Raw genomic sequence first — 26,676 nt, 5'->3', positions numbered from 1 at the left:
ATTCCCTGGCGATCCAGTGGTTAAAACTCCATGCTTCCACTGCAGTGGGCATGGGTTCAACCCCTGGTCGGGGAAATAAGATCCTGCACCGCTTGTGGGATCTTAATTCCCCGACCAGGGATTGAACCTGGGTCCTTGGCAGTGAGAGCGTGGAGTCCTAACCACTGGACAACCAGGGAATTCCCTGAATATACGCTTAATGGAATGCTTCAGAAAACACAGTGAAATCCCTTCATAATATGGATTTTGAGAAACAGAATTTTAATTTCTAAATTTCCGTAATTTTGACTGTTATTTTAGGCTTAATGCAGAACCAAAGACAGAAACAGAGAAATAAAAAGCTCTCTCCTAACAACTCTATGATACCAAAATAAAAATTGTCCAAGAAAAAAGAACTAGATGATATATGCTACATAGTTTTGGAACTGAAAAGCCCCAGGAAAATTCTATGATTATTACAGTAAGTAACTGTATCCACTAAAGATTTCATTTAAGCATGAGTATATATAAAACATGTCAGTATGGTTGAAAAGTCACAGTAAGAATCCTTATCCTTGACCAAATTCGTATTTCCTCCCTTGTGGGAAAGTGCTTCCCAATACACTTTTCCTGTCACTATCTACTTCCCAGCCCATTTCCTCTTCAGCCCCAACCTTCAGTATTTAGCAAAGTAAAAAAAAAATTCAACTAGTCATATTTTTATAAAATGGTTTGCTCTGACCAACTTTCTACTACAAACATAAAACAATGAGAGGTAGACCACTGCTAAACTTTAAAAGTTAATACTACACAAAACTAAATTCAAAGCAGGAAAACTAATTTCACAGGAGAGAACTTTACCTTGGTATCAAAATCTAAGTCTTCATCATCTGATGTAGGCCATGAATCATCAACACCAGGTTTGTTGGAAAGGCTTCAGAGCAAAAATATATAACAAAAATGAGTGACTTCATTTCTTTAACCGAAAACAAACAAACAAAATCAAGTGAAAGGTTGGTTATCTATATATTAAATGATGTTTTCTGACATCATTAAAATGTGGCCTCTGTTTTAGAAAAGCTTTTAGTTACCTATTTCTGCTTCCATCTCTCCCAACCTATGAAATATCTAGCTAAGACCCATTCTTAGTTCCCATAACAAAGGGTGACAGCCAATATACTGGCAGAGCCTAAGAATAATTTGTTTGCACCAAAAGTCCTAAAACCTCAACTGAAAACCCATTTAATGGGTAACATAACTTTTGTTTACCAGAACTGGAACAAACCTGATGACCTAAAACAAAGTAGAAGGATATGCTGTTCCTTCTCCATTGTCCGTGCCTGGTTCAAAGAGTAATCTGTGTCCATCAAAAATGGCAGTCTTGGTTCTCCAGCAGGGAAACCACTTATTAAAGAAGGCTCCCGGGGCTATCCCGATGGCGCAGGGGGTTAAGAATCCACCTGCCAATGCAGGGGACACGGCTTCAAGCCCTGGTCCAGGAAGATCCCACATTCCACGGAGCAGCTAAGCCCGTGCACCACAACTACTGAGCTTTCACTCTAGCGCCGGCGAGCCACAACTACTGAGCCCACACGCCACCACTACTGAAGCCCGCATGCCTAGAGCCCATGCTCCGCAACAAGAAAAGCCACCACAATGTGAAGCCCGTGCACCACAACGAAGAGTAGCCCCCACTCACCGCAACTAGAGAAAGGCCGTGCGCAGCAATGAAGCCAAAAATTAAATAAATAAATAAATAAATAAATGTATTAAAAAAAAAAAAGGCGGCCCCATTCCTTCCCTTTACTCTAAAACAGTACAGGGAGTCCCCTGAAATGTTTGAAAGTTAAATGTACAAAAGTCAAAGAACAAATTTATATGTCTAATTTATATGTTAAACCATTCCCAGAGAGATTAAAACATTAAAAATTATAAAGTCTACTTAGTTTTCCTATACAGGTGCTGCCTTATTCAGGTCCACATAAATAGCTAGCTCTTAAAAACCCTCATAGGCACTCAGATCCCCAAGCAGAGACAGTGCTGTAGAAACAGAGTCCTGGCAGCTGTGCCTCTCTTTCCCTATGTACTGCCTAAATATCTTCCTTCCTATAGGCTCCCCTCCCAAATCACCCCTGTGCCTCACCCCTGAGGCCTGCTCAATGGCAGTCTCCAACCTTTAAGATTTCAGCCTGTGAAGGCAATGGTTCCTGAATCAAGGATGGGCTCGGGACTTCCCTGGTGGCACAGTAGTTAAGAATCCGCCTGCCAATGCAGGGGACACGGGTTCGAGCCCTGGTCTGGGAAGATCCCACATACCCCAGAGCAACTAAGCCTGTGCGCCACACTATTGAGCCTGTGCTCTAGAGCCCATGAGCCTCAGCTACTGAGCCCACGTGCCACAACTACTGAAGCCCGAGCACTCTGCAACAAGAGAAGCCACTGCAATGAGAAGCCCGTGCACCACAACGAAGAGTAGCCCCTGCTCGCCGCAACTAGAGAAAGCCCATGCGCAGCAACGAAGACCCAATGCAGCCAAAAATAAACAAATAAACAAATGTATTTATTTAAAAAAAAAAAAGAAAAGAAAAAAGACTCTAGGAAAAAAAGAAAACTTCAGAGAACCAGGCAAGGGTACTACCCTGAAGGGAAAACCAAAACCAGACTGGGAAGGCAGTAAGTAGAGAAATCAACTAGACAGATGCTCTATGTAGATGTTGAATTTAATTAACATAACATGGTCTATAGGCAGATACTCTTCTCTTATAGAAAACTCATTCACCTTAAGGAGAGTAGACATCGTTATATCTAAGGAGACCTGCCTAATGAGGTCTTGCTTGTATAAAACCCTATGGTTCTGAGGCCTCAGCTACCTGAGATCTGCCATAACACCTTAATGGTAAATACAAGGTACTAGTTACCACTGCAATTGTCAAATATATCAGGACAAAGGCTTGGACTAACCAGGCTTCTTAGGAAAACTCTAAATCAGAGTTAGTACATAACTAAATTTGACTTTCTGAGTTGATCTGATTTGGGTCTGTATCTTGACCCCAGTGCTACACAGGTACTTATCAATCTCTGCTGAAGGACATGAGAGTGGATCTGAGGCTGACTGTCACATCACAGGTCAGCAACTTGTTGTCTATGGAATGATGGGTCAATTAACCAAGCCCTCCAAACCACAGCTGCCTAATTAATTAAAGTAAGCTATATAGCACAGCTACTTTGTAAAGCGATTGTGATGACTCTATGATGTAACAAATTTAAGCACATAATACAGTGTCTAACCCAGAGTAGAACACTCAACAAACATTCGTTTCTTTTCTCCATGTTCCCTTAGTTAAACATACAAGTTTTAAAAATCCATAAAATCCTACCTGCTTAAAGACTCTTCAGAATTCTTAACCACTGTTAAAGGAAAAAGTAAAACACATTTTAAATCAACAATAGAAAAATACAGAATATTAAAAGTGTAAGACTGATGCTTTGTTAAAAAGTATCCCTCTGTGGGCTTCCCTGGGGGCGCAGCGGTTGAGAATCTGCCTGCCAATGCATGAGACACGTGTTCAAGCCCTGGTCCGGGAAGATCCCACATGCCGCAGAGCAACTAAGCTCGTGTGCCACACTACTGAGCCTGAGCTCTAGATCCCACGAGCCACAACTACTGAGCCCATGTGCTGCAGCTACTGAAGCCTGCATGCCTAGAGCCTGTGCTCCACAACAGAAGCCACCATGATGAGAAGCCCGCGTGACACAAAAAAGGGTAGCCCCCACTCCCGCAACTAGAAAAAGCCTGCGTGCAGCAAAGAAGACTCAACGCAGCCAAAAATAAAATTAATTAATTAATTAATTTAAAAAAAAGTATTCCTGTGGAACCACACCTGGACACTATACTAGAGTGAATGCTGATTATACCACTGCTAGGCAATTATGCATGAGAGCCATTTCCCCTCCTTTACATTTATCATATGCAAAAAAAAAGAACAGTATTTATCAAAATTTGTTACCTAAAAGTGAAGTGCTGTTTACAATGACCATAATCCTAACCAAACTGTGAGACTGACAGAAAATGGTATCATTAGTAGAATCAGTACCATAAACTGACAATAGCAAACTTAAATAGCATGATATTTCTGGACTTCCATCACTCAGAGCAGTGCGTACAGAATACATGTATTTTGCCATCGCGTAACACAACTTCTCCGGCTCTTCAGTTCAGGGTGAAAACGCCCTGTCACAAGGAAGCCTGGTCTACAGGCGCTGTACTTTAGAGCATGGCAAAACACAGGAAACAAACTCTTTCTGGCCCTATTTCCAATTGCAAGATAAGCATGAAAGACTTTGTAATTCCAGTTTTATAAAGGATAATCTCCTGAAAGGGAGGCGGGGGAGGGCAAATGGGGTCAACTGGATGGTGAGGATGGAGAAGTTGAATTTTTTTTAAGTTTTCAATATATATACATTTTAAAAGTATAATCTCTTGAGACTGTCTCCTTCCATTGCTCGAGAGTCTATCTGGACCCACCACCACATAGAGCAGCATGGTCCAAACAGTTAGTGCTGTGTAGTAGTGAGGGATGTCATTTTTCTCAACCCTTCCCATTATGTGGCAAATGATTATAGAAATCATGCTTTTTCAGCTTGTAAGGCATATGTCATTGTATCTTAAGCTGATGAACAAAAAAAGAGAGGGAGGGAAGGAGGGAGGGAGAGACTCTGGTACTGCTGGACAACATTTCACATGTGTTGTCATAATCTGATGCTGGGGGAATGAAGCACATGCAGTAACTCCACAGGGAGAGGACACCTGCAAGCTTGCGCCTGGTTTCCTTCAGACTTCGCACCGTGCGCCTTTTCCCTTTGCTGAGTTTGCTTGGTATTCCTTCACTGTAATAAATCACAAGCATGAGTACAACCACATGCTGAGTCCTGGGAGTTCTATGGAAGAGCCGAACCTGGTGTGGTTTGGGGAACCTCTCAAACAGTTGCATTGTTTACATGAAGTCTGTATTATTTGGGTTGATGTGTTATATGTGATTACAGTCAGGTTATTTCACAGAATAACCTTCCTCAAATCTGTTTTTCTTGATATTTGCCTGTATTTCTATACACATTTGAATAAAGGCATAAAAGGGATAGATGAAACAGTGACGTCAGAAAGTAATTGAAACAAACAACAATCCTATTTCAACCAGAAAAAAACCAAAGAATTCTGATGATTGATAATATGTTCTAAAGTATGAAAGTTCCTAGAAAGAAAATGAAAAGATCAGTTAATTTTCTCCAACTAAGCAGGATTTAATTCCCCACAGTTGACTCCCAGGTTTTTTGTTTTGTTTTTGTTTTTGTGGCCACACCGAGCGGCATGCAGGATCTTAGTTCCCCAGGGATCAAACCCATGCCCCCTGCAGTGGAAGCAAGAAGTCTTAACCACTAGACCACCAGGGAAGTCCCACTCCCAGGTTTTGACAACTCTGGGAAAACGGGGGCAAGCGTACTCACCAGGCCAGACTGTTTTTGCTGACCCTGCGTGGGCAGCTGCCGCTGTTATGAAAAACTTAGGTAGGACCTTGGTAGATGTGATGATTTTTCCATATTTGGACATCAGAAGTACTACTCATGTAAAAAGTAGATGTTATGACTCTTAAATTGTCCTTATGAAAAGGTTACCACCAAAGAACTTTTAAGAGTTAAATCCAACTTTCTTTTCAGTAATTTTACTTGATATAATTGATACTCCCTCCTTAAAATTTTCATTAAAATTTTTTTTTGCAACATCACCACCATCCTCTCCTTTCTTTTTTTTGTTTTTCCTTTTTAATTTTTATTTTGAATGAGAGTTTCATTTAGCACACTCAGGTGAACAAATATAGGAACTGATCTACCACGCGCCACAACTAGAGAGAAGCCCACACACTGCAACAAGGGGTCTGCACGCCACAACTAAGACCTGACGCAGCCAAAATAAATAAATAAATAAATATTGTTTTAAAAAATAGAGACTGATCTATGTGGAATAATGCTACTTCCCTCCATCTCAAGACCCTCAGTCCTCAGTTAAGGGCTTTGTAATTCCACTGACATCTTTTCGTCATTGGCTGGTACTCAAATTCCTTGAGGAGGATCCCTGCAGTATGTGACTCAGATTGTCCCCAGCAGACCTTCCGTTTGTCCCGCTGTGGAGCTCAGTGCCTGCCCTACTTTTCTCCAGCCCCTCCTCAAGTGTTCTTTACCAACCATCCCCACAGCACCCTTTCTGCACCAGCAAAACTGAACTGCTCATAAATCCTGCCAAGTCCACTCGTACATCTCAGCCTGTGCACTGCTGTTCTTTCTGCAAAACATGTGATCTTGATAGATGTTCCTCCAGCCAAACGCTGTCCTTCTGCCTCTTTACCTGGCAAACTTCTCCTCACTCTGCACGCTTACCTTAAAGTCCACGCACTTTTTAAAAACTCTAATTCCTCACCATGGACTTAAAATATCTGGCACATATGAAACACCAACTTAAAAAAATACATAAAGACAATTTATAAACTCCTAGTGGGCTCTGGGACATAGTAAGCACAGAATAAAGTATACTAAATAATAAAAATGATCATTATAATAACAAGCTCCTAGAGGGCAAGGACTGTGTTTTTTATTATTTTTTTAATTTTTGTTTTAATTTTTTTTTGCAGTACGCGGGCCTCTCACTGTTGTGGCCTCTCTTGTTGCGGAGCACAGGCTCCGGACGCGCAGGCTCAGAGGCCATGGCTCACGGGCCCAGCCGCTCCGCGGCATGTGGGATCTCCCCGGACCGGGGCACGAACCCGTGTCCCCTGAATCGGCAGGCGGACTCTCAACCACTGCGCCACCAGGGAAGCCCAAGAACTGTGTTTTTTTTGTTTTGTTTTGTTTTGTTTTGTTGCAGTATGCGGGCCTCTCACTGCTGTGGCCTCTCCCGTTGTGGAGCACAGGCTCCGGACGCGCAGGCTCGGCGGCCATGGCTCACGGGCCCAGCCGCTCCGCGGCATGCGGTATCCTTCCGGACCGGGGCATGAACCCGTGTCCCCTGCATCGGCACGTGGACTCTCAACCACTGCGCCACCAGGGAAGCCCAAGAACTGCGTTTTTTAAATGCTTGCATCCTGTGACATCAGAATAGTGCCTAGTACCTAAAAGATACTTGATAGTTATTTGTTAAGTGGACAAATTAACAAATAAATAAGAATATTTTCTTTGAAAATTCCATTTAAAAAAATACTGAAATTAACCAGGGACAACTCTATTATGAGCACCTTGAAGACCAAAGCTCTATTTCATTTCTGTATCTCCTCTAACGTGTAAAACCAACCTACAGAAGTTCTTTGATGGACAGAGGTCTACTATGTTAGAGGTGTCCTCATACAGATTGTACAATGCGCTAGGTGCCACATCTAGGGAACACAATAGTGTATTTCTTAATGTGAAGTATCTTTGTGCTTTTATTAGAATTTGCTGAGTCTCCAGTTGGGCTATTTGAATACTATGATAATCCTTTAACTAATGGCAACAGAGCATCTCGTTCTAACAAAATTATAGTGTCATGACAATTATCCAACACACAGAAGAAAACATCTGGTTCTAATGAAGTCAGCCTATCTCACTCTGTTTGGACTTGTGAGGAATGAAGTTGGTAATAGCGAGACCTCGCTGGTACAATAATATGGAAAACAACCAGTGCTTCGCTACCAGGCATTGCTTTTCTGACTTCTGTACTATCGGTAGGTAGCTTTCAAAAATAATCTCTTCTTGGTACACTGCACACTGGCTCAGCTTTGCAGTTCTTCTTGTTTGCCATTTGTTTAAAGTACCAGGAAGGTACTGTTGAGTTCCCAGGCTTAAAGATGGTAACTTTTTTAGCCTTAGCCACACACACCCTCCCCGACACACTCAAAAACCTTATGGAGAGCCCACATCTTAGCCCAGATCTTCACGATGAGTTACCCTTTGAGGCTCTTACTTGTCTTTTCTGCTAGCAGATGTCAATGGGAACCGTTTTAGGCTGTCAGAGAGGTTCAAATGCTCCTGCCGGGGGAGAGCAGACTTTCCTTTTTCCTTTGTTACCAGACCTGAACCTCAAGGCTGCGTTATATCCTGTGGGGCACTTTTTCTTAGGTTGTGGAAGGTCCCATATCATCCTCCTCAGAGAAGTGGGTGCCAGCTTGCCTGAGTGAGGCTAATCACTATACAATAACTAATATTCATGTGATTATAGAGGAAACATACTAACCAAAAAATCTTTTTTCTTATTTACGCAAAGATTTAATATGGGATTTTAGGGGCCATGATTAAATATGTGGATTTCTTTTCAGACAACACTGTCTGATTTTAAATTACCTACAATTAACTTCTTAAACAATTCTGAATACTAGACTATTAAGAAACTAATTTAAAAAATAAAAATATACATGCAGTTTACACACTGGTCTTTTTCATTGCTTTTTCATTATTAAAACTTCCTCACTCTTACTTTATCTATGGTAGGGTCACCAAGAGTAATTCACTATCAGACGTCTTACCTGGGTTGCTATTTTGAGAAGGAGTTTTAGGTCTCTTTTCTTCTTTATATTCAGAAATCAGTTGGCAGTTGCTATGTATTAAAAATGTGATAAATAATATTACTATTTTAATACTAATATGAAAAACAATTACCAAATATATTAAATTCTTTGATCACTTCAGACAATGTCAGAGCTATTACCAAAACTTCGATTGTGGGACTTACCTGGTGGCGCAGCGGTTAAGAATCCGCCTGCCATTGCAGGGGACACGGGTTCGAGCTCTGGTCCGGGAAGATCCTACATGCCGCGGAGCAACTAAGCCCGTGCACCACAACTACTGAGCCGGAGCTCTAGAGCCCATGAGCCACTACTGAGCCCACGCGCCACAACTACTGAAGCCCACACGCCTAGAGCCCGAACTCCACAACAAGAGAAGCCACCGCGATGAGAAGCCCGCGCACCGCAACAAAGAGTAGCCCCCGCTCACCACAACCAGAGGAAGCCCGCGTGCAGCAACAAAGACCCAATGCAACCAAAAATAAATAATATATACATTAATTTGTAAAAATCATATTAAAATCCCAACGTGTGTGTCCTTTCATAGGTTTAACATTCTAATGTTGCAGTTTTCAGGAAAAATGTCAGCAATCAGGGTGATTAGCTGTCCTTTCTTTGTGGTTTGTAATTCAGGGACTCTCAGCTATTCTATAATTTGTAACTGAATTTATTTATAAATATATGACCTCATTAAATTAGATAACATAACTGCCCCCCATTATTGCAGCTAATCGCACCAAGAGTAGAAAACTAATCAAAGTCCAGACCTGGCTTGGACCACTACTACTCCTTCTCTACCTACTCAAACTCTGAACCAGCAGATCTTTCTTAGAATGATGCTTAAGCTCCATGTTCATCTCCAGTTCACTTGGAAGACATAACCCTACTTTTACCATGGATGCTGACAAGTCCTGGACGGGGCTTACCTCTCCTAATGCCAACTAACCTACTTGAGATTCAGGGATTTCTGGTGAATGGGTTCCTTATGAGGCAGAATCTGAAAATACTTTGAAGGCTGAGGCAGATGTAAATCATTTAGAAGATTTTCATTATCATGGAAAACAGATCACTTGAGGGGCCAACCTCAGTTATGGAATCTCAGGCAAGCTGGCTCCCACTACTCCGAGGAGGATGATATGGGACCTTCCACAACCTAAGAAAAAGTGCCCCTCAGGATATAAAGCAGCCTTGAGGTTCAGGTCTGGTAACAAAGGAAAAAGGAAAGTCTGCTCTCCCCCGGCAGGAGCATTTGAACCTCTCTGACAGCCTAAAACGGTTCCCATTGACATCTGCTAGCAGAAAAGACAAGTAAGAGCCTCAAAGGGTAACTCATCGTGAAGATCTGGGCTAAGATGTGGGCTCTCCATAAGGTTTTTGAGTGTGTCGGGGAGGGTGTGTGTGGCTAAGGCTAGGAGGCCCAGGTGCCAGAACTGGGTGCTGGTGCTTTGGAACAGTGGCTGAGCTACAGGCATATGTATGAGAACTAAACAAGTTGTCACTTTGAAGTCTAAGTGTGCATCACCATGAAAACTGAGGAATCTGAATCAGCAAGGGCATCCTGGGAGCAAAGGACAATCGTGACCCGACTGCAGCACTGGTTTCTTTTTTTCTTTTAAAATTATTAAAGGTCTTTATAGAGCAACATCCAGACTCCAGATCCAGCTGCCAAGGAGACCCTGCTAAGACCAGTTTTAGTAGCAACACTGCAGCAACAGAATCAATGCAAGTAACAGAATGATGAGAATGCCCTTTTTTTCCCCCCTCCAGATGAATTGTGGAAGAGGACTGTCTCTTTGATCTTAGGGAATCCCTTAGGTTCTTGCAGAATTTAAGAGGGAGAGTATAGAAGTAAGTCCTCAAGAGAAAATATAGGATAGTCTGCTGAACTAAACACTTCAAGACTCAAATAACAAGTTAGAAAAATCAGAGCTGTGACACTACTTGTACCCCATGCATAGGGGTTACACTTGGAATGAAATGGATAATGTTAGGATCTTTAAGGATATAAAGTCTTAAAGTCCTGAGATAAAGAACCCTGTGCCCACTGCTACATCTAACTCGTCTGGCCTTTTGGCTGGGTTCCAGCTGATGATAGGGAACATCTCACCACCATTCCCAAACTGCCTGCACCAAACTAGAACTCTCACCTGTCACATAACAAGTAACAGTTAAATTATTTTTATCCACAGTTTAGTGATAACTGGCATTTTAATGTAAACACTTACATATGAAAACCATAAATACGAGCATATTCGTCTGCGGTCCTTCCATAGAAATCTTGAGAAAAGACATCAATACCTTCTTGAAGAAGAAGCCTGACTATATTTGTTGAATCATTGTTTACAGCAAGTATGAGGGCTGTTCTAAAATAACAGAGAGATAATTTCACCCTTAGGAACTTTAGCTAACTTACTTTAACAGCTAATTTAATATACTTTACCAAGTTAATATCTTGCCAATCCATGTAGAACTGACCATTTACACGTTCAAGTGTTCATCTTTGTAAATTACCTCCAAGGCTAAAATGAAGGGACAAAAAAGAAGCCTCCTGTCCCACTCGGATGGCATGTAGTAGAAACTGCTAATTTAAAGTCCTTGATGGACAAGAAGCTATGCTGAGGTCACTTATCTGAAGCAGGTGAGTATATAAAGGAAGAATTCCCCATTTCTTCCTTAGTCTGTTATATTATACTTCAAAATCAGCTAGAGGTCAGGTTAAGGAAAAGCTATTTGCAGGCTTAAAACAATAATATTAATAATAATGAAATAAAAACAGTCATGCTTGCAGTTAAGGATGCTGATAAGCATGTGCTAGGCACTAAATGAAATACTATATATGTAATCTTTCTTCCACACAACCACCCTTGAAGGATATACTACTATCCTCCTTTTCATATCAGGAAACATATTTGCTGATAATAAGTAACGTTCCCAAGGTCATACACCTCATAAGTAGGAAAGCTAGGAATTAAACCCAGTCTGAATCTAAAGCCCATCATTTTCCTCTTTATCACCCACCTATGACTTGTCTTCATTGAAGGAAATGTTTATCCAATTAAAGCTATCTTTCTTCCTTCTACCTTCACCAATTAAAAATAAGAACATCAAAATGTACTAGAAATGGGGCTTCCCTGGTGGCGCAGTGGTGGAGAGTCCGCCTGCCGATGCAGGGGACACGGGTTCCTGCCCCGGTCCGGGAAGATCCCACATGCCGCGGAGCGGCTGGGCCCGTGAGCCATGGCCGCTGAGCCTGCGCGTCCGGAGCCTGTGCTCCGCAACGGGAGAGGCCACAACAGTGAGAGGCCAGCGTACCACAAAAAAAAAAAAAAAAAAAAAAAAAAGTACTAGAAATGAAAAAGGATAAAAACTGATGAGCCCATAGTATCTGGTAATAGTGATTAACAATCACTTTGTGATCACCTAATAACATCAGTATTCTTCAAAGAAAGTAATTTAAAGCAAAGAGTCATCCCAAAGACATGCATCTTTTAAGGAAAAATATACAAAGTAGAGGTTAAAAAATTATTATTAAAGAATTAAGAAAGTCAATACTGTGTCATAAGGTAAATTAAAAAGTAGAATCCATACTTTATAAAGCTAATAAAACTAATATGAAACCCCTTAGCTATTATAAGATCGTATGACCAAAAGAAAGAAAAAAATCAGGTGGCAAATGACCTCAGTCAATATTATAAAGGAATATGAATCCTGCTATATATTATTTTTCATGATACACAGTCAGAATAATTGCTTTTCGACCTGATGATGTGTTGATTATACATTAATCTCTTCTTACTAATTCAATCTTTCTGTCACCACTCTAGAACAGCACTAAGGTTTTTAAAAAGAAAAAGAACAAACTACTGTACCTTTTCATCTTATCAACTACATGTATATTTGCTTCTTTCTTTACTAAAAATTCCACCATTTGCTGCTTGTTTTCACTTACAGCAAGTAAAAGTGGTGTGAAGCCCTCCTGTAAAACAGAAGAAACACTTTATATAGAATGTACAAAGTTACATATTTCTAAACTGAATTTTAAAACTTATAATAGATTCTCTGAACTTAAACATCTAACACAGAAAGTAAATAAAAAGGAGCCCCTTCCTTCTCACCCACCCTGTGCTGCTTCCTTCTCTTTAAAATGCTCCTCCTCACTTCTTCACATGATTAACTGCAAAGTCATTCTCTAAAACTCACTTCCAACATTTACCGGTTCCAAGGATCTTTGCTTCTATCACAGTATTTATCAGGTATACTGTAGTTATTTTATTGCTCTATACTAGTCTATACACTCTAAACACTCCTCCAGAGATAATCATTTAACTATTAAATCAACTGCATATTTTAGGAACAATGCTGAGGAGAAAGATATAATACTGTCAGCAACATGCATAACCTATCCAATGATAACCAATTAACCTCATAAGGTTTACAGACAGTCCAATGGGAATATGATTCTTCACATGAACATGTAAAGAAAAAGAGTTTTTTTAAAAAACCAACTTATAAATTCTAACTTGAAAAATTCAATCCCATTCTTAAGAGATTCTTTTAAAATATGAAATAGATTAGAAATTAATGATTGTTTTAAAATCTAGAAATATTTATCAAAATAAACTGTAATACAGGAATTGGAAACACAGATGCTTATGGAGGCAAAGTAGGTGACCCAAGTAAGTGAAGAACCCAGGTGAGGCCAGCAAACCGGAGAACGCGCCCCATACAGAAGGGGCACCCTTTGCACGGCAGACCAAACGGTAGCATGGGCTCAAGGGGGACCAGATTGGATTCCTTAAGAGAAGCCTGAAATGCAGATTTCTGCATGAGTCTCCTAAATTTTAAATGCTGACTCAATTTGTGGAGGAAAGCTAAACACATCCAGGGGCCAAGCTTAGTCTATAGCCCACTTGTGTTTTTATGTCTGCTGTGAGTGTTTCCAAACGGGTGGGTATAAAGCAAATATTTGCATGTAAAACCTTTCCTTTCTTTAGGGCTTCCCTGGTGGCGCAGTGGTTGAGAGTCTGCCTGCCAATGCAGGGGACATGGGTTCGTGCCCCTGTCTGGGAAGATGCCACATGCCGCGGAGCGGCTGGGACCGTGGGCCACGGCCGCTGAGCATGCACGTGCGGAGCCTGTGCTCCACAACAGGAGAGGCCACAACAGTGAGAGGCCGGCGTACCGCAAAAAAAACAAAAAAACTTTCCTTTCTTTAGTATCATGTGTTTTACCAAAAAAAGTGGGTCCCAACATGTAATAAAAATTGCTATTAAGATTCATAATACCCACTTCAAGAATGTTTCCAATGCCTGTTAAAACTACAATCTATTTCTATAATTCTCCCTGATGTTAACCAAATGGATAATTAGTTCATAAGACTGCTGAAACTAAATTATTAAAACAATTCCTATCTGTACTGTTACTAACTTCATGGGTTTTGATGTTTAAAACTATCATCTTGCTTATGCCAGGGCCCAGTGAACCTAACAGACACACTGCAAGACTCTGTCATGCAGCTTTCACCAAAAGAAGGCTCATGCTTTACTCTTACTGCAGTCAGGAAAACCCTGTTTGTGATAAACATCTGTTGACCTAATGACCTGGATGATAACAAAAGGTGCAAAATCCGCAAAGGGTCACACTCTACTTACTAAATGACTCACCATAAGCAAATTTCTAAAGACTCTCTGAGTGCCAGTGAATGATTAGTGATTGGAAGGAAAAAGGAGTTATTCTTCAAGCCAATAGATATTGCCAATAATATCCCTTTTACCTTCTCAATTACAGAGGCAGAGAAAGATAAAAGTCAGGCTAATATTGTTGGAAAGGAGGGAGTTGATGGAAGTAGCATCTATCAAACTCCAACTCTTCTAGAGATTTCTTATTTTTGAGATCTGTGAATTTATAAATCACACTCATCCATTCCACTGTTCTTAACCAAGGGCTGTACCAGAATCTCGAGGAAATATTTCCAAACACACATGTCCGGGCCTTGCTAGATTTATTCAATCAAAATCTTCAGGGGAGAGCCTAGGCTTGTAAATTTTTTATAAGTTCTCCCAGGTGACTGTGGTTCACGAGCACAATTCTAGCTGAGAATTAGTGTAGCAACCATGTCAGTCTCATCTCTACCCACATGGCCAATTCCTTTTCTCAATTGAGGATTTGAAAAAAAAAAAAGAAAAGTGTAAGAGATCAGAGTCACCAAAACTACATTTAATTTTTCTGGGTAAATAGGTAGAACAGGGACAAGTAAACTGAAAATGCAACTTGATCTCATTACTTATAAACCCTTTACTTCCCATCAAGACATTCTAGATTTGAGAGCAGACTCTAGACTCTTATCTAAGTGGCTGTTTCTGCCCAAACAGGATAATATGTCAGTTAATTATCTGTTCTTCTCCCTTATTTCCCATTTAATCACCACACGTTCATTGCCAATCTGATTTCCTCTGAGTCCTCCTAAAATTGATCTCCAGGCAAGGTTACAGTTCACTTAGGCTCTTTCCCAAAATAAGAATTATTATCCCCGAAACCTGAAAAGAACTTTGCCTAAATACATAAACTGAAGGGAAAAGAAAACCCCAAAAACCTCTTCTTGGCATTTCCTAACTGCCAAATTTCCAAATTGGCCTGCGTATTTCTTTTTTTTTAAATTTAATTAATTTATTTATTTTTGGCTGCGTTGGGTCTTCATTGCTGCGCGTGGGCTTTCTCTAGTCGCGGTGAGCGGGAGCTACTCTTCCTTGTGGTGAGCAGGATTTTCATTGTGGTGGCTTCTCTTGTTGTGGAACACAGGCTCTAGGCGCGCGGGCTTCAGTAGTTGTGGCTCGTGTGGTCTAGAGCGCAGGCTCAGTAGTTGTGGCTCACGGGCTTAGTTGCTCCGCGGCATGTGGGATCTTCCTGGACCAGGGCTCGAACCCGTGTCTCCTGCATTGGCAGGCAGATTCTTAACCACTGAGCCACCAGGGAAGCCCGGCCTGCATATTTCAACTGCTCTCTCCTTTTCCTATTCCCTTTTCCCTCTGAAGCCTTAGGCAATGAGAGAGAAATCATTTTTACATAAATCATTTTTTAATAAAACAGGAACTTGTCAACAGCAGCAAGATTGCTATTATATTGTAAAATGCTTTTGTTTTGTTTGAGTTTTAGGACAAAGTCTATCTCCAAGGCAAGTTTTGCATTTCTCTGTTGTTTTACACTAATCAGAAAAAAAATTTGAGCGGGGGAAAAAATATTTGGGGAAAAAAAAAAAGTCTTACCTTTAACAAATGCAATGTTTTCACAAATATCTGCCATAGACACATAAAAGAAAGCTATACTCTCTAATGTTTCTTTAGAAATATAATGATTTAAAGTGAAATCTTAGATAATTAAGTTATTTCAAAATATTTTCACTCAGGGAATGCTTGAGCTTCCAAATATGTAAAACTGACCCCATCTATGTCAGCAGAGGGAGTTCCTGGCGGGGCTGCAGCGGGAGGAGGTAATGTGTGTCCCAAAGAAAAAGCAGGAACAGCAGCTTCGCCATCACCTGCTCCCCATGCACAGCTACAACCCTGCTGAGGAGCCACCCGAGGCTGAGCGTGGAAGACCCCAAGGTGTACATGGTGGACCAAATGGCCACCAGCATAAGTGAACACCCTTGCTGGGTGTCAAACACGACCTGCCCCACTTTCCCCGATCTTAGAACCTGGGGTCCTGGAGGGCTCAGGGCCTGCTGCCTGCCCTGGCCACCGGCACTCACCCAGCTCTCCCTGCTGGGTACTGGGTCTCCTTCCTCCTCCCATCCATCCCCAACAGCACCCATTCCCTGAGCCCCTGCAAGCAGCCAGCCTCCACCTCACCTCACTCCCCCCAGGTCTTTGTCTTGTGTGGGCTCTTGAGCCCACCACCCACTCCCAGGCATATCCTAATGGGAAGATTTTCCTTCTGGGGTAGAAGGGTGGCTGGGAGACAGAATTGTGCTCTTTCTGTGAGCACCACCTTTCTCCAGCCCGTGACTTGGCTTTGGAGTTGTTTCCATGGTAACAGGGCCTGATGGGTGGTATTCAGTGTACATATTATTATAGATAAAACATCTGCAGCTAAAACAAACAAAAAAACAACCATGTATGGCAAATATTTTGTAAATATAGTTGAGCTATACCTTGTTGCTTGCTTCAATGTTGGCGTCATGTGAAAGCAGCTTTGCTGCGAGTGATATATTCTGATAAAGGGCAGCATAGTGGAGAGCAGTGTTGCCACTGACGTCCATGATATTTGGGTCGGCACCATGTTCCAGCAGAATAGTTGCACACTCCTCTTCCTGGCATTGTATGGCCTATAAGTGTTATGCCAAGAAACAGACTGTGAATTCTAGGAATTCAAAGTAAACATTCCAGAAGTTTCACCAATTCGTTATATTTATATGAGATAAATCCATTTTTATTCTAAGTAGTTAAATCAAATCCATCTCACGTTGACATGGTTGGCTACTATGTACCTTCATCAGCGCTGTCCTGTTTTCGTTGTCACAGAGGTTAAGCTGGCATTTTCTCTCCACTAGGAGAGTTACCACTGCCGGATGGCCATTGGCACAGGCCAAATGGAGAGCAGTCCTACGAAACCGAGAGGAGTTTTTAGGAAATTAGTAGTGCACTATTTCAAAACATACAATTGTTCATGTAATTGAAAACATTTAATAGCATGCTATTCCTATCCCTTGAAAACAAATATTTAGTTTTCTTCTGGAGAAAGAACAATATATATTAGCTCTTCTTACTCTCCACATTAACGAAAGAACAACCTGCTTGAATAGAAAAAGCATGACCTTGAGATTCAGCTCAACTTGGGTTTGAATTTGACTTTAACTGTGTCACTTATTAGCTGTCACTTAGCCTTTCTGTGCCTCAATTTCCTCATCAACAAAATGGGGATAGAGCAGTAGTTACCTCACAGGACACCACTGTGATGCTTAAATGAGAACCCATGCAAAGGGTTTAGAACAGTTCCTCGCACAGATAACAGCTCAATAATTATTAGGTAATATTATCATAATTATTACTACTACTACTATTTTACAAGGGCAACATTTCAATTAAGTAAAAGGATATTATACCTCTTTTGAAGATATGTCTTGAGGACTAGAGAGAACACTGTACTTCAATGATTCTAATATGCTCACTTTCTCACATTTTAACATCTCTGACATTGGAATGAAATTTATAATTCACGATGTCTTACAACTATAATTGGTAGCATTTTTTGTTTGTTCGGTTCTCATTTTTCCTGTTGGTCTAATTATCATAATGTCTCTGTGCCTAAAGTTGCCATTTTTTTAAATTTAAGTATAGGTGATGTATAATATTATAAATTATGGAACTTCCCTGGTGGCTCAGTGGTGAAGAATCCACTTGTCAATGCAGGGGACACAGGTTCGAGCCCCGATCCCAGAAGATCCCACGTGCCACAAAGCAACTAAGCCCGTGCACCACAACTACTAAGCCTGCGCTCTAGAACCCGTGAGCCACAACTACTGAGCCCACACGCCTAGAGCCTGTGCTCCACAACAAGAGAAGCCACCACAATGAGAACCCTGCACACCGCAAGGAAGAGTAGCCCCCGCTCGCCACAACTAGAGAAAGCCTGCGCACAGCAACGAAGAACCAGCACAGCGAAAAATAAAAAAATAATAAAAAATAAAAATAAAAATTATATATTATAGGGGTACAATATAGTGATTCACAATTTTTAAAGGTTATATATTCCATTTATAGTTATTATAAAATATTGGCTATATTCCCCATGTTGTACGGTATATCCTTGTAGCTTATTTTATACCTAATAGTTTGTACCTCTTAATCCCCTACCCCTATCTTGCCCCTCCTCCCTTTCCTCTCCCCACTGGTAACCAATAGTTTGTTCTCTATATCTGCGAGTTGGCAACATTTTTAAAAATTTCTTATTAATATATAAAATAGTGGGGCATCATGCAATTCATGGTTCCTTACATTAAATGAAATAATGATCTATATAACAGGTCTACTGCAGTTCTAGTCACATGGTTGGCACTTAAATAACTTTTAGTTCTTAAAGGCATGATGAGCAATACTGTAAATCACCTATACTTCAATTTTAAAAATAATAAAATAAATAATAAAATAAAATAATACAATAAAAGCAGCATGGGGAAAGAGAACTAAAATAACAAACAAAACAAGAATTTTTTTAAAAAGTAATTCTAACTCTGATTTTCAGGAAGCTTTAAGCCAAAGGAAATTCAGGATTCAAATGAATAGGGATGGCTCATTCTATTCAATATTTACATTTATAGATTGTGTGAAATCAGACATTTCCAATGATCAATATTAGTATTTAATACCATTATAAATGTTCAAAAGGACAAGTAAAGGTTACCTTTTACAATTTCCTACCTTCAGAAATGCTTCTGTTTGAAAGAAGGGAGAAAAGCTTCAATTGAGACTAAGCCTTAATACTTCAATTTTAAATTTCTCATCTTGCTCATGGGGGCAACATGAAGTTTTTAAGCATGAAAGGGTTCTGAGAGATAGATGCAGGGTCCTGAGTAGAAAACACGTGCTACATAATAGGTATTCAAGTTATATTTCATGAATAAATGGATTAAACAATGGATAAACATAACTGGAGAGTTCAATAATTTTTTTAACATCTTTATTGGAGTATAATTGCTTTACAATGATTTATTAGTTTCTGCTGTATAATGAAGTGAATCAGCTATATGTATACATATATCCCCATATCCCCTCCCTCTTGCATTCCCTCCCACCCTCCCTATCCCACCCCTCTAGGTGGTCACAAAGCACCGAGCTGATCTCCCAGGTGATGCAGCTGCTTCCCACTAGCTATCTATTTTACATTTAGTACTGTATATATGTCACTGCTACTCTCTCACTTCGTCCCAGCCTAATCTTCCCCTTTCCTCGTGTTCTCAAGTTCATTCTCTATGTCTGTGTCTTTACTCCTGTCCTGCTCCTAGGTTCATCAGAACCTTTTTTTTTTTTTTTTTAGATTCCATATCTATGTGTTAGAACATGGTAATTGTTTTTCTCTTTCTGACTTACTTCACTCTGTATGACAGACTCTAGGTCCATCCACCTCACTACAAATAACTCAATTTCATTTCTTTTTATGGCTGCGTAATAGTCCATTGTATATATGTGCCACATCTTCTTTATCCATTCATCTGTCGATGGACACTTAGGTTGCTTCCATGTCCTGTCTATTGTAAATAGTGCTGCAATGAACATTGTGGTGCGTGACTCTTTTTGAATTATGGTTTTCTCAGGGTATATGCCCAGACGTGGGATTGCTGGATTGTATGGTAGCTCTATTTTTAGTTTTTTAAGGAACCTCCACATTGTTCTCCATAGTGGCTGTATCAATTTACATTCCCACCAACAGTGCAGAAGGGTTCCCTTTTCCCCACACCCTCTCCAGCATTTATTGTTTGTAGATTTTTGATGATGGCCATTCTGACCAGTGTGAGGTGATATCTCATTGCAGTTTTGATTTGCATTTCTCTAATGATTAGTGATGTTGAGCATCTTTTCATGTGTTTGTTGGCAATCTGTATATCTTCTTTGGAGAAATGGCTATTTAGGTCTTCTGCCCATTTTTGGATTGGGTTATTTGTCTTTGTGATATTGAGCTGCATGAGCTGCTTGTATATTTTGGAGATTAATCCTTTGTCAGTTGCTTCATTTGCAAATATTTTCTCCCATTCTGAGGATTGTCTTTTCATCTATTTTATGGTTTCCTTTGCTGTGCAAAAGCTTTTAAGTTTCATCAGGTCTCATTTGTTTATTTTTGTTTTTATTTCCATTTCTCTAGGAGGTGGGTCAAAAAGGATCTTGCTGTGATTGATGTCATTGAGTGTTCTGCCTATGTTTTCCTCTAAGAGTTCTAGAGGAATTTCATTCCTCTAATTTCATTCTTTTACATGTAGCTGTCCAGTTTCCCCAACACCACTTACTGAAGAGGCTGTCTTTTCTCCATTGTATATTCTTGCCTCCTTTATCAAAGATAAGGTGACCATATGTGCGTGGGTTTATCTCTGGGCCTTCTATCCTGTTCCAGTGGTCTATATTTCTATTTTTGTACCAGTACCATACTGTCTTGATTAGTGTAGCTTTGTAGTATAGTCTGAAGTCAGGGAGCCTGATTCCTCCAGGTCCATTTTTCTTTCTCAAGATTGCTTTGGCTATTCGGGATATTTTATGTTTCCATAGAAATGGTGAAATTTTTTGTTCTAGTTCTGTGAAAAATGCCATTGGTAGTTTGATAGGGATTGCATTGAAACTGTAGTTTGCTTTGGGTAGTATAGTCATTTTCACCATGTTGATTCTTCCAATCCAAGAACATGGTATCTCTCTCCATCTGTTTGTGTCATCTTTAATTTCTTTCATCAGTGTCTTATAGTTTTCTGCATACAGGTCTTTTGTCTCCTTAGGTAGGTTTATTCCTAGGTATTTTATTCTTTTTGTTGCAATGGTAAATGGAAGTGTTTCCTTAATTTCTCTTTCAGATTTTTCATCATTAGTGTTTAGGAATGCAAGAGATTTCTGTACATTAATTTTGTATCCTGCTACTTTACCAAACTCATTGATTAGCTCCAGTAGTTTCCTGGTAGCATCTTCAGGATTCTCTATGTATAGTATCATGTCATCTGCAAACAGTGACAGCTTTAATTCTTCTTTTCCGATTTGGATTCCTTTTATTTCTTTTTCTTCTCTGATTGCTGTGGCTAAAACTTCCAAAACTATGTTGAATAACAGTGGTGAGAGTGGGCAACCTTGTCTTGTTCCTGATTTTAGACGAAATGGTTTAAGTTTTTCACCATTGAGAACAATGTTGGTTGTGGGTTGGTCATATATGCCCTTTATTATGTTGAGGTAAGCTCCCTCTATGCCTACTTTCTGGAGAGTTTTTATCATAAACTGGTGTTGAATTTTGTCAAAAATTCATCTACTGAGATCATCATATGGTTTTTATTCTTCAGTTTGTTAATGTGGTGCATCACATTGATTGGTGTATACTGAAGAATCCTTGCATTCCTGGGATAAACCCCACTTGATCATGGTGTACGATACTTTTAATGTGCTGTTGGATTCTGTTTGTGAGGTTTTTTTTGAGAATGTTTGAATCTACGTTCATCAGTGATATTGGCCTGCAGTTTTCGTTTTTTGTTACATCTTTGTCTAGTTTTGGTATCAGGGTGATGGTGGCCTTGTAGAATGAGTTTGGGAATGTTCCCCCCTCTGCTTTATTTTGGAAGAGTTTGAGAAGGACAGGTGTTATCTCTGCTGTAAATGTTTGATGGAATTCTCCTGTGAAGCCATCTGGTCCTGGGCTTTTACTTGTTGGAAGATTTTTTTTTTTTTTTTTTTTAGTGGTACGCGGACCTCTCACTGCTGTGGCCTCTCCCGTTGTGGAGCACAGGCTCCGGACGCGCAGGCTCAGTGGCCATGGCTCACGGGCCTAGCTGCTCCGCGGCATGTGGGATCTTCCCGGACCGGGGCACGAACCCGTGTCCCCTGCATCGGCAGGTGGAATCTCAACCACTGCGCCACCAGGGAAGCCCTGTTGGAAGACTTTTAATCACAGTTTCAATTTCAGTGCTTGTGATTGGTCTGTTTATATTTTCTATTTCTTCCTGGTTAAATCTTGGAAGGTTCTGCTTTTCTAAGAATTTGTCCATTTCTTCCAGGTTGTCCATTTTATTGGCATATAGTTGCTTGTAGTAATCTCTCATGATTCTTTGTATTTCTGATGTCAGTTGTTACTTTGGAGAGTTCGACATTTTTAAAGAAAACTTTTGGGAAGTAAAGCAATACTTTTGCAATAGTAATAATCATTTACATTTGTATTTTTGATTTTGTATTCTCATAAGGACACAACTAAAACTCTAATAAACTTTTTCAATAGTAATAATCACCACTTACATTAACTATTTTTTATTTTCATAAGACTGCAATGAAGTAAAATGATTAATCTATAATCATTTACATATTATAGGTAATAAAGCTACACAAAATCAAAAACGTGTATATAGCGAAATATATACCTAGTAAAATCTACAGGCATGGATAAAAAGATTCCCTTTACTTCTGAAGAGGTTAAAAGTTGTCAGAAGACATCAATCCTTGAAAAACTTCCAAAAAAAATAGAAAGTGAGAAATTATTTTTTTCTGTACAAGATTCATATTCCCGGTCTCTCCCAGGATTATTTCACTAATACTAAACATTTACTAGAATTTTTGTTCATGTTCACTGTAGAAATCACAGATATTTTTAAAGGGAAAAGAAAGCTTCAGTTATAATACAAGTGCTCAGAAATAACAAAAATTATCATATTTTTGTACATATTTTTGTCTAAGATAAGACCATAGTCTTCTTGTGTTTATATATAATGAAATTGATTTTTTTTCTCAATATTCTACCAAAGTACATCTCTGCAGGTCAACATACATCTGTTATCTATGCCACCTTCAATGGTCACATATTACTCCATACCAGAAACACTGCAATTTATTTATAAAATCCTTTGAGTTCGTCTTAATACATTGCTATTTTAAGCAGTGTTGAGAACAACAAATTGTATGTTACCTATCTCTAATTTATCTCTAATTATTTACCTCTAATTTGTATAAAGAGAATTGATGTGTAAAGGGAATACACATTTTTTAAATGTGGTACTTATCACCAAATTGCCTATTTGAAAAGTCAAAAGCAACTCAGACTTTAAACAGCAGTATAAGTACCACTGCTCTTCATCTTCACAAACTTTGTGAAGGGAAAATGGTTTTTCATTCCTCTTTAACTTAAATTCCTTTTCTTACCAGAAATGCTAAATTTTTTTCCTATATCCATTGGTCACTTATGGATATGCAAAAAAGTATGTTGCTCAATTTCAACTTAGAGTTTTTTTCCCCTTACTGATTTCAAAGAATTCTCTGTAAAGTGAAGATATGTTTTCTTGCCTGATACAAATACGTTGATATATTTTAAAAGCTCATTGTCTTTTATTTTGTTAATCTTCTTTTCTGATCTACAGAGGGTTTTAATTTTTTAATGTTGTTAAATCAACCTCCAGAATTCTTGGTTTTGAAGTCATTCTTAGGAAGGTCTTTGTCAGCACACAAAAAAATGTATAAATAGGAATCTTGTTTTCTTCTGGTCGTTTTCTCACTTTGTATATTTAAAATTTTTGATCTGTACTCCATCTGAAACTTATTTTTGTGAGATAAAGATCTAGTTACTTTTCTCTAAATAGTTAGCAGTTTACTCCTGCACCATTTACAAACAATTTATTTTTTCCTTCTAATATGAAATGTCATCAGTTCAAGTTCTAAAGTCTTACATATATTTGGGTGTTTGGGCATTTTCTATTCTGTTCCATTCACTTATCTGTCTTTTCAGTTGTTAGTAAATGAATAATTTGTGGGAACTTACAGCACATTTTGGTATCTAGAAGGGCAAATCTTTGTCTACTACATAAAACTTTTAATTTCATCACAACAAATAAAGAAAGCATGTGTAACTCAAAAATTTTTAAACCACCATATGCCTATTTGGTTTAAATATGGGAAGACCATACATTTTAAGAAAATGAGTCTTCCTATTCAAGGACACAGCCATCTTCCCACTTCAAAGCTGTCTTCTAAGGTCCTTCAGTAGAGAACATATATACATAGGTGTACACTGATATAAAACGGATACTGCACGCTTCCCTGGTGGCACAGAGGTTAAGAATCCTCCTGCCAATGCAGGGGACACAGGTTTGAACCCTGGTCGGGGAAGATCCCACATATTGTGGAGCAACTAAGCCCGTGCGCCACAACTACTGAGCCTGCGCTCTAGAGCCCGCAAACCACAACTACTGAGCCCGCATGCCACAACTACTGAAGCCTGCGCACCTACAGCCCGTGCTCCACAACAACAGAAGCCACCCCAATGAGAAGCCCACGCACTGCAACGAACAGTAGCCCCCACTCGCTGCAACTAGAGAAAGCCCACGTGCAGCAGTGAAGACCCAGCACAGCCAAAAATAAATAAATTAAAATAAATAAATTAAAAAAAAAAAGAATCCGTCTGCTAATGCAGGGGACACGGTTTCGAGCCCTGGTCCAGGAAGATCCCACATGCTGCAGAGACACTAAGCCCATGGGCCACAACTACTGAGCCTGCGCTCTAGAGCCGGCAAGCCACAACTACCTAGCCCACGTTCCACATCTACTGAGCCCACGTTCCACAACTAACTGAGCTCGCGCGCCTAGAGCCCATGCTCCACAACAAGAGAAGCCACCACAATGAGAAGCCCGTGCACGGCAATGAAGACCCAACACAGCAATAAATAAATTATTTTTTTTAAAAAGATACGGGATTGTATCTGAAGAATGTTTAGTCCAGAAGTTGATCTGTCATGAGAATTATTTTCCTCATTATGCACTTCTCTGTAACGTATAACATTACGGTATAAAAATGTGTACATTAAAAATAAGATGCTGTTCATGTTTAATTTCGTTTCTGTGATTACTGACATTCAGCCAAATGACTTTAAAACTGTCAGTAAAGTGCTCTATAAGGGGAATCATGAGCGGGTCCGAAACCAGCTAAGGCTTTTGCTTCCTATAAAGTCTGCGGGGCGCGGGACCCCACGTAGGTGTCCACGAGCCTCGGAGGGGAAACTGACAGCAGGGGCCCCACCCAGGCCCGGCCCGCCTCCTCCCGCCCGCCCCGGTTACCTGTTCATCTTGTCCCTGTCGTTCAAGCCATTCTTCCCAAGCAACAGAATCTGCTGCACTTTGGCTACGTTGCCCACGCTGGCAGCTTTGTGGACCTTCCCGAGATCCTTGTGTCGGATGTGGTACTCGGGCCGGGAGTTGACCCGATTACCGCTCTCTCTCCGCGGGCTGGTGGAGGAGCCGAAGGGCGACTCGCCCTTCTTACTTCCGAAGCCAAAAATCTTCTTCATCGCAGAGCCTACACGCTTCAGACACACCTCCCCTCCCCCTCGGCTTCTCACAGTCTCCTGAGCCTAACACTAGCGGTACAGATAAGCCAACGCGGTCTAGCCACAACATCCCAGCTGGGAAGCTCCGCGCTTTCTCATCTTTCAGCCCAGAATAACCGTAGCCAGGCGATACAGCTAAACACAGTGCGCGTGCGCGCCTTGTAAGGCGGCGTCACTGCGCTTGCGCACAGAGGCACGGAGCGCAGGAGTGCCCAGTGCGCATGTGCGAGGCCCGAACGTCACAAATCTCTGCGATTGTTTGTGGGACGCGCTGGGTTGTTTTCCAACGGTGGTGCGAGCTGGCTGGGCGTTTCTGGACATTTGCAAATTTTAGAATCTCCCGTGAGAGAGTCGTCTTCGCATGCGACTGGGGCTAGAGTGGCGTGGAGCTTCAGGATGCAGAAGGTCTCGTCCCCCAGAGAGCTCCCCTAAAAATACTCTGTAAATCTCCTTATCCCTCAGTTTATTCCTTTCCACATCCCTCTGGGCCCCAGGCTTTCTCCATGGAATTTAACAGATGTAACTACAGAAAGCTGTTTTCATGGTTCCAGAGATTGTGGCGACAGGTGTCATCAAGTGCAAACTTAGGAGAAACCAACGCAGTTTCTCCAGATGAAATGAAGACGCGTTTCCGCGTGCCTCCTGACCCTCCCCTGTGGCCCAGCGTTCCGTCTGCACATCTTCTTCACCTATATTTTATCCCCTAATTAAGTCTCTAAATTCAAGATTTATTTTGGAGCATGGTGTAACATATGAGAACTTTTTAAAAAATGGTTATCCACTTGTCCCAAACAATCCATCTTTCCTCACCTAAACTACCCCTTAATCTTACATTTAATTCTCGGGTGTTTTTTCTGTTTCTGGGTTTTCCATTCTGGTCTGCTGCTTCTAGCGTCAGTAGTGTGTAAAATATAAATATCTATTACAGGTCCACGGTTTCCCTCCTTAGTCTTCCTTTTCAGTATTCTCTTGGAAATGTTTACCTCTACATTATTTGAGATGAATTTTTAATCACTATGCCAAGCTAAAGAGAGATCTTAGTGAGATTTTGATTGTAATTAGGTTAAGAGAATTTTAACT

At 40.4% G+C, this 26,676-nt stretch overlaps 1 protein-coding gene across 1 annotated transcript in view; it reads right to left on the bottom strand.

The window, feature by feature from the left end:
- The window catches only part of LOC307049542 (ankyrin repeat domain-containing protein 26-like), a gene marked incomplete at its 5' end in the record, with an annotated part of 115,218 nt that extends 89,661 nt beyond the window's left edge, over positions 1–25,557 (bottom strand). Inside the window, 7 exon segments of the mRNA XM_079699102.1 lie at positions 841–913; positions 3,357–3,387; positions 8,523–8,593; positions 12,431–12,537; positions 16,711–16,884; positions 17,047–17,161; positions 25,328–25,557. Coding sequence (XP_079555228.1) covers positions 841–913; positions 3,357–3,387; positions 8,523–8,593; positions 12,431–12,537; positions 16,711–16,884; positions 17,047–17,161; positions 25,328–25,557 — 801 coding nt within the window.
- Positions 25,558–26,676: the final 1,119 nt, after the last annotated feature.

This window comes from Hyperoodon ampullatus, assembly GCF_949752795.1.
Source record: "Hyperoodon ampullatus genome assembly, chromosome: 3".
NCBI lineage: Eukaryota > Metazoa > Chordata > Mammalia > Artiodactyla > Ziphiidae > Hyperoodon > Hyperoodon ampullatus.
This window is presented reverse-complemented; position numbering and strand designations above follow the sequence as displayed.